Source organism: Kwoniella newhampshirensis, chromosome 2, assembly GCF_039105145.1.
Source record: "Kwoniella newhampshirensis strain CBS 13917 chromosome 2, whole genome shotgun sequence".
NCBI lineage: Eukaryota > Fungi > Basidiomycota > Tremellomycetes > Tremellales > Cryptococcaceae > Kwoniella > Kwoniella newhampshirensis.
This window is the reverse complement of record NC_089956.1, coordinates 1,506,862-1,518,279: the sequence shown is the minus strand read 5'-3', so window position 1 is coordinate 1,518,279 and position 11,418 is coordinate 1,506,862. Positions and strand designations below refer to the sequence as shown.

Below are 11,418 nucleotides of genomic sequence, written 5' to 3'. Positions count from 1 at the left end.
TCAGTAGAACGCTGTTTTCTGTTTGGCGCCGTGGCATGGTATGGCATGTAGGATCAATTTGTGTCGAGTTGCATACATGACGTATGGTCTGAGGTAGAGAAAAGGTGTCACGTTACTAGACCCATGTGATGTCAAGTCTTCGGTCGCTGCTGAAGACGTGAGACCGAATCGGGTTACGAATGCACACAGAACCAATGACTCCTGCTTAACCATATGGCCTTGGCGCCGAGAAGACGAAACAGGACTTGATGCTCCTCAAATAAGTCTGACCAACTCGGTACAGGTACAGCTGGCAGATCAATCAGGTCCGGTCTTTTGATCATTCAAGGATGAACGATTCCGATTGTATACAAGTCTTTGTGGATCATCATGATCATGACCCACGGAGAGCTTACGGCTGTTTGAGAAAGCAGAGTGAATCGCCGATGGGAAAAGTTCCGACAGAGGTCCGCAATGGAGTCTGTTAAGGACCACATGTGTAGAGCTCGCCCGCTCCCCAGTATGCTCACTGCGAGTCTCTCCTTGCGCATCCGTTCGCCGGAAGATCATCCGAAGGGGAAGGCCGTGCCCGCTGATATATGTCTTCCAACGGAGCGGACAAGTGCGAGATGGGCAGATGGACAGGTCTCATTTCTCGATGGTACCTATCCCGTGATCAGCGGCACCATCCCAGATGAATCCAAGTCCATGGCAAGGGGACAAAAACAATCCTATTCTGTAGAGCACGTTTGCTGCTGCAATGCCGTGAATACCGTCGCTAAACAATGTTGAAAGTGGGTACAAGGCGAAAGGTACGGATCTGCCACGTACGTTTTGGTGACTCACCATTGTGAATAAAACTCCTATTCCGGCCAAATGTTCGAAAGACCATCAACGATCAGGCAGACTGAATCTGAATTCGACTGTTGCCGCAAACATGTCATAAGGTGGCGGGTCGAATGGATTGACTCCGCTCGTCTGTCCTGCGTTGACAGGAGCTGCTGTGTTGGAAAACCAAGTCTTACCAACATTTACGGTATTGGATAACCCGGCGGACCAGCCTGACGGTGTTTACTCAATATCGAGACTGTGGAAAGCAGCCTTAGACTCCCGGATACTTTTGGCGCGCCGGCCGACGTGTGACCAAGACCTTGACCTCAGGTCGCTCTAACATCCGCTGGCACTGTCCATTTCCCCCTGGTGACAGATGCATCCAGCTGACCAGAACGAACGAGATAATGAGCCGTCTGTACCAGACATGCAGGTCTCTTGTCAACACGGTTTTGCTTTTTGCGTTTTGCGGTTTGCGTTCGAGTATGTTCGCGACGAGAAAGATCTAACTTACCGTTATCTGTTCCTGACCTGATCCAAAAGAAACGTGATACAGTAGGGAGCTTGGTTCAGTTTTTTTCTTACGATAAAACAAGACCGTTCCATCGTCCATCATGTGAGGTAGCTACGACAAGATGCCAAAATCGACATGATCATGAATATACTCCCGGCTCGGCACACGCGCATCACTCACGAGAAAGAAGGATGGAGCATGTTGCGTCAATTCGTGTTGGGTGGGTTGTTGACGGCATACTCACCCAAACTTGCCCGCTTCGTTCGTTGATCCAAGTCAGACACATGAAGATCCGTCTGTCATCAGTGATGTCGACGATGAGGAGCGGGATGGGCTCTCATCGTTTTTTTCTGTTGTTGATGGCGCGCAGCACATGATCATCCAGGTTGTCTAGTATATATATACATAGGTACATCTTGGCGCTTGGCCTTCATCTTATCTCTCCATGAATACACCCACACCATCAGTCGTCGGCTTGGCAAATCTCGGTTTTTCGAAAACATACCCTATCACTCGATCAATCTCGGTTCTGTCCAACATAAGGACCAAGTCGTGCCCAAAAGCAAGTCGATCATCCAACCTTTAAGGCGACGACCCACACCGGCCTCATTTGACATCCACACATTACCCTACAGCCCTCAACATGTCAGCAACAGCAAACCACGCCATAATCGTCGATCGTCGACAATCGTGCTCTCCAGCAACATCATGCAGTCCAGAGTCTCCCGGATTGTCTTGTCCCCTTTCCAGCGATACATATGAAGGAGTCGTTTGTGTGAGTACCCGCACTGTTCATCGAGCACTGTTCATCGATGATACGCTTTGCTTTATGTTTCGACCAACACCGCTGACCACTGACCCTTGATCCATCTTTCATTGTTCAGTGTCTCGAACAATGTGATCCGTCTTATCCACCGTCCTTCTATTGCGCGCTGGAAGCTGTGAAGCGATATGGGAGATCCAAGATCGCCAAGCAAAAACGAAACCACTTCGTCATGAAAGGCGGCAAGGTAAGTCAACCAATTCGCATTCGTCTTTGACCCTCGCCCGGGGACCGAGTCACTCTTTTTTAGAGACATGAACGGGAGTAGGAACACTACTGACACAAAACATTCTGCCCTCTCACAGCTAGAAAGTCTCGAAGCGAAATTTGCTCATCTCGGATATCAAGATATCTTTTATCTGACCCGACTCCAACTCTCTCTTCCACCCTCACATCGTACCTTGCCGTGTCCGACCGAACCGGTGCTTCATATCCTCCAAAAGGCGAAATATCCGTTGAGAAACTCGAATTGCTCTGATGTCGCTGCGGAGAAAAAGTCGGGGAAGCTGTGGTGGAAGTTGAAGGCGCAGCCGTGCAAGATACATACGGGCGGAGAGAGGTCGTTCGGGACATTGGGATGAAGAGGACGTGATCACAAGGGAAACGCGAGTCAAGGACATTGGACCGGACGCACAACCATGATGGGAGGAGGTATACAGCCAAAGTCAAACGTGGTTGGTCAACAGAAGGACAAACCGATTGACCAACACAGATCGACCACAGTGGCATTGGACGTCACGCATTCAAAGCTGGGGCCCATCATACGAATTCCAAGCATTCACGTCCTGTTGAGTCAAAAGCACCATATCGCAGATCGGCCATCATTCGATCAAATGGTCTGTCCTATCGACAGCCCTAGCCCTTCTTCCTTGCCTTCGCTGCCACAAGTGCGCCGAACAGGCGGTCCGGATCAAATCGTCGTTCTGATCCGCATCTTCATAGTCTTGCATAAGAAAGAAAGCCCGAGCTGTGCTAAAAGGGATAAATGATACCGATCGCAGTAAATCATCGAGGTATCCGTATGATGCGTGCAAGTTGTTCTCATGCATCTATAACTTATCTATCTGAACACGAATGGGACACAAATCGATTGAATCGTTGTTCTCCTTCCGCCGCCACATGGGAGGGGGAGGGACCCTTGGTCCACCAATGTTCCCTGAATCAGCAGGGACACGTGTGTGTCACCCGTCTGTCGTGGATGGCCGGATGCAGGAAACCCTGTTGTGGCTAGAACTGTGTCCAAGGTTCCGCAGAGTGAGGCAGAACTCAAGAGAAGCATCCCTATCCCTGTATGTGCATCACGCAGACGGCCAGGATCTATAGAGCTGCGACGTGCGGGTCGTGACGAGGACGGAAAAATTCGAATGAATGAATGAATACTCGTAAGCAGACTGTGGCAAGTGATCGACGGTGTTAGATTGGCCTATGTAACATGCTTACATACATCCTGCAATCGGGGTTTTCCAACATCATTGACGTTAGTCGTCTCTCTTCCGCAACCAAGATTGGATGAGAGCGAAATCAGTAGTAACGCACCAAACATCACGGGCACATCCAGACTCGATCCCATGCTACCTGGAGAGGATTTCAGTCGTAAAAAAAGGTCTAAGTCGACTAGCGTCAGTACGAGTAGCGTTATTTCGCGCTAGCGTGTAGAATATCGCCGAGTTTTCTCTGTAGTGGGAAATGGTCAGTCATCCTTTCATTCTCCATCACCCGCTTTGCGCTCCTTGATACAACGACATCACCCATACATGATGATGCGAGATATGATGTAAATGTATGCTGCTTGGGGTCCGTACCGTAGATGTATGTACGCACGCACGCATGCCTTCAATGGCTATCCCTTACACTCGGACTGATACCGCCGAAATCCTGTCGTACCCGGATCAGCCCAAAAACAAGGTTTGACGTCCCACGATACACTCCAGACCCCCCCCCCCTCTTCCCCCGCCCCAAATGCTCTTGCAGTAGGTTTCATACGGATGATTTTCCTTCCCATCGATTAGATCCAACGCACGAATGTTCTTTTCCCTGCTGCCTTTTCCACCGTGACCGGGTCGGATATCAAGAGATATGAAGGATGACCCATGATCTACGTTGATGCATCACTACCACCTCTGCGTGTGCAGATGCTCAAGACAGCGAGAGGGTCAGCCAAGGAGAGAGAAAGGAAACGAAATACAAAGCGTAGCAGGAGCCAACCAAGTAGCCTATTTTACAAGGTTAGCGTGGAGGCGTTCAGCTCACTCCGTTCCTGTCAATTGTCATTTATTATATTATTAGTCTGTGGTTAGTAGTGACAGCAGCAGCGAGCAGTAGTAGCTCCTCTTCTCCCCTTGGATCAGTTACTCTTTGGTCCCTTTTGCTTTTGCTTTCCCCTCTTTTAGTTCTCTGATCCAGTTCAGTTCCACATCACCCCTCATCATCATCATCATCATCATCATCACCCGGCCTTCCATCCATGAGATCGTTCCGCTCTTTGCATACACACAAAAGTCAATAATACCTACCTTGCTTGCATATACCACGTTGTGGTCGTGGTCGTGTGTCTCTGCCAGCAACGCTCCTCGATCAGACCGGGAAAAAGCCAACCCTCGACTCTCGATCATTACGGCACACACCGTCCACACACTAGCCGTTTACGCGTGATCAAAAGATTGAATACTGGATACGGACGGGTACTGGTACTGGTGAGCCTACTACTGCTCCTCTCCCTGCCAAAGAGGCGAGAAGCTTGTCGAACCGATGCTTCTTGATCTTGGTCTTGTTACGCCATGATTACTGATATAATCACCATTACACAGACTGCTCGCCCTTGACGCTAGAGTGATTTCGGACACATCATCGCCTTTTCCGGCAGACGGCCCTGGCCCCCTCACACCTCCCATCTCGACCGACAGAAAACGGACAGACCATTCATCCATCCCTTGCATTGCATCTCATCAACGGCTTGACCTCTGTCCAGTGGTAGCAGATCAGACGGTCGCATCTGGCATATCCCAGCATCACCTTTATAGTCTACCTCCAAGGCTCGACTGGCTCAGACTTTGGATATCGTTTTCGGTGGCGGGAACATACAACACCCGGCTCTCTCCCTTCTCGTCCCCCTCTTCCTCCCCTCCTGTCTCTGCTCTCTCCTGACAATTGCCACCTCAAGCAGGTGACAATGTCCACGGCGTTCGTTCCAATCGTTCTAGCCCCAGCTGTACATTCCAGCAAGAGCACGTCACAGGAGACGACCAATTCATACTCTACCCACCAATCTATCAACCTAGACACACCTCGGTCAAACGACGAATCGTTCTCCGCATATACTTCGCCGTACCCCCAACCGGGACGTTCGACCAGTGGCGATCAGAACGGCTTCGGTCAGAATGGATATCCCCCCACACCGGAGAGTGCGAGTCCAGCCCATCCTTCCCGAACACAGCAACTACCGATGCACTCCCACCAACCATACTCCCATTCCCAACAGTTCTCCTCACCGTCGTCGAAACAAGTGGACTGGCATACCCAGGTGGCAGGTCCTTCAACGTATCGACGGACACAATCGCCGCAAACTATGTCTTCTCCGATGTCGGCATCAGAGTACTTTGACGGGGCAATGGCAGGCGGTGGGCAAGCGCGGAGCTCCAGTGGTCCAGGACCAAACAGAGCAGAGCAAGTACCGATAGAACCGGTGGAGACGGACGGACGAGTGGGAGTAGAAGATCCATGTAAGTAGCCTACCTTGACTGATCTTATTTCGAGAGGCAACGCTGACTCAGTCTACTGCCTGTAAGGGGGTGAACGGAAATACACCGAGATGAAGTGTCTCGGAGACGGTTCTTTCGGCACGGTTTGGCTTTGCGATTGGCATTCACCTGTCAAGCCAGATCTACTACTGTCTGCAATGCAATGTGGAGCTGGCGCGAGACCAGAATGGGCGGGAAAGAGGTTAGTCGCCCTGAAAAGAATGAAGAGGGTCTGGGAAGGAGGTTGGAAGCAGGCAAAGACTCTTGGCGAGCTAGTGGTATGTCGTCTCGTTTTGTCGCGATCATGTTGGGGTCAGCTAAAATGGTGGTGCATCTTCTCTAGTCACTCAGCAAGATCCCTCCGCATCCGGCTATCATCCCCTTATATGACGCCTTCATCTCGCCGAAATCTCGAGAACTGTATTTTGTCTTTGAGTGTATGGAGGGCAATCTATACCAGCTTACAAAATCTCGGCGAGGTCGACCGCTTGCTTCAGGTCTCATCGCGAGCTGTTTCCACCAAATCTCCGCTGGCCTGTATCACATACATGGACACGGCTACTTTCATCGAGATATGAAGCCCGAAAATCTGTTGGTGACAACGACAGGACTTACCGACTATCTCACGGCGGCAGCTCTGGCTGAGATCAACTCCTCTCGGAGTGGCATGAATGGACAAGATCTGAATCAACATTCCCAAAACTCTGATCAACCGAAATATGAGAAGGACGTCTCGGTCATTGTCAAACTCGCAGACTTCGGCTTAGCAAGAGCGACCGATTCAAAACCGCCTTATACAGAGTACGTCTCTACCAGATGGTATCGTGCTCCAGAGGTGTTGTTGCGATCTACAGAATATGGTCCACCAGTCGATATGTGGGCTCTGGGCACCATCCTTGCCGAGATGCTAAACCTCAAACCCCTTTTCCCCGGTGTGAGCGAGATCGATCAGGTCTATCGAATATGCGACACTATGGGTGATCCTAGTGCGGAGTATGGAGCGGACGAAAGAGGCAGGCCTATTGGAGGTGGTTCCTGGAATTCGGGAATCAAGCTGGCGAAGAATGTCGGCTTCTCGTTTCCAAAGGTGAGGTCGTCATAGTACTATCAGTGAGCTGTCTTACTAATGCACTTTGCGCACCAGCGAAAACCCGTCCGCTTCCGGGGACTCTTCAACGATTCTGTACCACAGTCACTCGTTGATTGCATCTCTGATCTACTACGGTACAATCCGAAATACCGGATGACAGCGGCGCAATGTATTGATCACGCATACTTCCACGAAACTCTCCCTCACCTTCAACGGACTCCTCCTCTGCCGCGTATACCTTTCTCGCAGGGTCAACCCGCACCTGGCGCAGCGAGACCTGCCCCTGCCGAATTCACTGCCGCCCCAAGACAGTTACCGCCATCTCACTCTCATACACCTCACGACGCACGGCCAGCCTTCGCAAACGGCGATATGCGAACGCTTCCGCCGCCTGTGGGCACACCCGATGGCAGCTCCCCAAGCGCGTCACATCGACTGTTCTTCCCATCTCAGTCACATCTTCACAACACTCATGCGGACTCTCGAGCTTATGCCGCATCCGCCTCGGCGTTGGTCCACCAGCTCCGAGAGCTTGACCTTCCCACCGACGATCTGGCTAGTTATGGAAATCGACCACCACCTTCTCCGGGAGCCCGTCGCGAGTCTGCCTACTCGCAAACTACCGGAATTCACCGATCGCAGCAATGGGTCAACGACGTTGCGCTCAACACCCGACGACCCTCAAATACTCATTCTTCCATGTATGATGGGTCAGTGTTTGAAGGTTCTCAAGGTGGCCTATCCAACCCTAATTTCGGTAGTTATTCCAATGCTTCTTTGGAAAGGACGCCTGATCTTTACTCTCACCCCTCATCTCATGTTGCTGCGTATGTTCAGCAACAGCAACGATACGCCGAAGAAACTCCTCGACTGGCTGCCTCGTCTCAGTTGTCGTTGGCTCCTTCTAGTGAGCCCACTGTGGACGCAGTGCGTGCGGACAAACTGGCAGCATCTGGAAAGAAGAAGAAATGGGGGCTCAGTTCTGTCTTTGGTGGTGTGGGCAAGAGTACACCGGATCTTGCTACCGTTGACGAAAATGCGTATACTGGAACGTCATCACTCAAGCGTACTCAATCGGGTCATCGACCCCAAGACAGAGCTCCATCGCTGCCGCTGCCGCCACCACCACCACCAATCATTGACGACCCCAAGAAGGCTAAGAAGGAGGCCGAACGACAAGCCAAAGAACTGGCCAAGGCTCAGAGAGAAGCGATGGCTTCCAAACAGAAGGAAAGAGCAAGAGCCGTCATGCAGAAACGGAACCAGCTCATCGAGGTTCGGAAAGGGGCCAATGCAAAGGGAGAAATCGAATTTTCGTCATCTGGTATTGCCATGACCCCGGATGCGGCTCCGTTGGGATCGTCATTGAATCAACCGCCCGTTTTCACGTCAGCATCATCAACCTCCCTTGCTCAAGGTGCAAGTCCATCTTTGAGAGACCCTCGATCGTATGGAGGTCCTGCTACTCAAAGTATGGCTAGCGTACGAAGTCACGACTCAGGTCATTCCGGCCATTCGGGAAGAAGTGGGTTGAGTGCCGCTGCTTTGGCAGCATACGACGATGTCCACTCGACAGTCAACCGGCATAAAGCGAGAAGGAGAGACGATGACGATGACCATTCGATGTCCAGCTTTGGGCATAATTCTCTCAGGAGCAGAAGCGCTTTAACCGTTGGTACGGTTGACAGCGAGTGAGTACACTTTGGCATTGGAGGATGAAATCATTATGCTCATAATGCACCGTTACAGTCCCGGACCCCGACGCTCTACTCGATCGGAATGGCATGACCCAATTCAACGGACCCACGACCCCAAAAGGGCTCCATCCGTCGCATCCTTCCACCACCAACATTCCCTCATGTCACGATCTAATGCCTCTTTAGAATCTCAGCTCGCACATGACTTCAAAGCGCATGCCAACGTCGGTGCAGGCGCAGGATCAAGCACTTCACTCGGACGCCATGGTACAAGTCAACTATCCCTGCAAGGACACCTGGAAACGCTTGGTGTACCTCAACCCGCCATGAACGGGAGTGCGCCCACGAGTCCATATGGACATCCAAAAGGGACGGCCGTAGCTCTAGGCGCCGGTATGGGGCGACACGGGACAGTTCTACCCAGCATCAGCAGTTGGGAAGGAAGCGGAGTCGGCGAGGCTCAGATCAATCCCATGTTCAGAGTGGTGAGTGTCGCGTCTGTCTATCCTTGTCTAGTACTCCAACCTGATGCACTCTTATGATACACGTAGCCTCCAGCAGGACTTCAAGCTCAGCAGGGAACGACGTTGCCACCTTTCTCGGCTATAGCAAATGTCGCAGGTCGAGAAGGACAAGCTCAGGGGCAGAACCAGTGACGGGAGGGAATAATCAGTCCGGAGTTTTGATCATCAGTAATGATACATACTTCTGCACGACACATTGTAACGATATTTAGTTGGCACATACACAAACACACTAGCATTGCGGAGTGCGGTCATGCGGACGACAACGAGTACGTGCAGCATTGAGATGCCCTATTATGATTAGTCCTCAGGAATGCGAGTTGCAGCAATACAATGTCGTATTCGTACATATATTGGTTGATGAACCCCTTTCCTCCCACCCATGCGAGATGACTATTGACCTGAAATCTAGATATGGATGTCCAGCTACGAGGGTACATTATCTAAGCGGCAGTAGCCCGACTCAGACCGAGTCGTACAGAAGCGACAGGACCGTATTTACTCTCTACTTCATCTTGTACCTTCTCGATCGACTTGAAATACTTGACGGTCTTGACGCGTAATTCGAGAGTCGCATCTTCACTGTCAGGGGATGGAGAGCGTCAGAATTGGGTCCCGTCAAAAAAGTGTGCCTGTAGGGATCGAAGCGATGGACTTGCACGGAGGAAGAAAGATGGGAGGGAGGAAACGTTTCGACTTACTCGCATACGACCAGAGCCCATGGATGAGTTTGTAAAGCGCTTGCAGTGACCTGTGTGAGCGAGTCTGATCAATTTCTGTACTCATCTATATACTGAAATAGCGGAATCTCCGATACGTTTCGTGACGGTAGAGATGATATGCAAAGACACGATGAGAGCTAGAATGAACAACAACGCACCATATGGTTCACCCCACCCTCGATCATCTGACTAAGAGCCAAACTCTTGTTCTGCCCAGTGACGACCAGTACGACCTCTTTGGCATCCATGACCGTCTGCACACCAACGGTGAGCGCCATGCGGGGCACTAAGGAGAGGTCGTTGTTGAAGAAACGACAATTGTCGAGGATAGTCTCGTAGGCGAGAGTCTTGATTCGGGTCCGGGATGTGAGTGATGATCCGGGCTATAATACAAATGAATACTCAGCCTTCCAAACTGACAGTAGCATTCCGTCTTCCCGACTCACCTCGTTGAAAGCGATGTGTCCGTCTGTCAAACGCGAATATCAAGGTCAACTAGATCCTTCTCACTATTGCACGAGATTGAACATCCCCCTCACCAGCACCGATACCACCGAGGAAGAGATCGATCCCGCCAACGCCTCGGATGGCCGCTTCATAATCTTCACACTCCTTGTATAGATCTTCGGCATTTCCGTTCAAAATATGAGTGTTCTTGGGGCTGATCGAATGGATTTAGGGTCAGGACTGATGACACGTGCTGAGAAGTAGCTCGGTAGCAGACTATGTGAAAAGGAAAGGGAGACGAGAAGGCAAAGGTCCGGTCGTGGGGATGATTCGATGGAGCGATTGGAAACTCACTCAATATCGATCAGAGAGAAAAAGTTGGTGAACATGAAGGTATGGTATGACTCGGAGTGATCTCGAGGGATCCCAACGTATTCATCCATGTTGACTGTGGTTTTGTGCAACTCAGCCTGTCTTCAACCACAAGTCTGTAACCCAGTAACCATCCGCCGGAGGACGGAGGCCGGAGCCAGCAAAGATCACAGTCTCACTCACATGTGATCACATCCTTGAAGCTGACCTTCCCCTCCTTGTGCAGCTCGACCAATCGTCGGTACACGGGCAAAGGGGAAGATCCGGTAGGTAGACCAAGGACGATGTTGGGGTGAGCGGGAGTGGGGGTGAACGAATTGATCCGTTTAGCGATGTACTCTGCGATCTGATCCAACAAGTCAGTCGGGGTATATTTGATGAGATGATGGATGGAAGGAATGACGAGAGGCGGAGGAGGTAAGCTCACGTAGTTCCCTACTTGCTCTTTGGTATCTCTGATAGTCAATCTCATCGTGCCGATAAGATACAGTATCTCTGTTCCTGCTGTCGCTGCCGATGTTGTTGTCGAGGGTGTCCAGGTCCTTTGCTTTGCAATTGCTATATGAATGCAATAGCAAAGATGCTCGTTCCCACTTTTTTTCCACTGTTACGATAATCATGCATTCCTCCTCCTTCTCTCTTCCAGTGATAATGTTCCTCTTCTACCCAAAGGTGACCGAGA

At 51.0% G+C, this 11,418-nt stretch overlaps 2 protein-coding genes across 2 annotated transcripts; one reads left to right on the top strand and one right to left on the bottom strand.

The window, feature by feature from the left end:
* Window positions 1–5,316: 5,316 nt before the first annotated feature.
* IAR55_001255 (uncharacterized protein) lies at window positions 5,317–9,327 on the top strand (the record flags this gene model as incomplete). The annotated part of the gene is made up of 6 exons (XM_066944382.1): window positions 5,317–5,866; window positions 5,933–6,162; window positions 6,228–6,971; window positions 7,029–8,665; window positions 8,724–9,156; window positions 9,223–9,327. 6 exons carry the CDS (start codon window positions 5,317–5,319, stop codon window positions 9,325–9,327), a joined length of 3,699 nt encoding a protein of 1,232 aa, XP_066805583.1.
* Window positions 9,328–9,638: 311 nt separating this feature from the next.
* Window positions 9,639–11,208, bottom strand: IAR55_001254 (glucosamine-6-phosphate deaminase; the record flags this gene model as incomplete). The annotated part of the gene is made up of 8 exons (XM_066944381.1): window positions 9,639–9,777; window positions 9,897–9,946; window positions 10,076–10,300; window positions 10,364–10,386; window positions 10,457–10,578; window positions 10,719–10,812; window positions 10,920–11,082; window positions 11,164–11,208. 8 exons carry the CDS (start codon window positions 11,206–11,208, stop codon window positions 9,639–9,641), a joined length of 861 nt encoding a protein of 286 aa, XP_066805582.1.
* Between the last annotated feature and the right edge of the window lie 210 nt (window positions 11,209–11,418).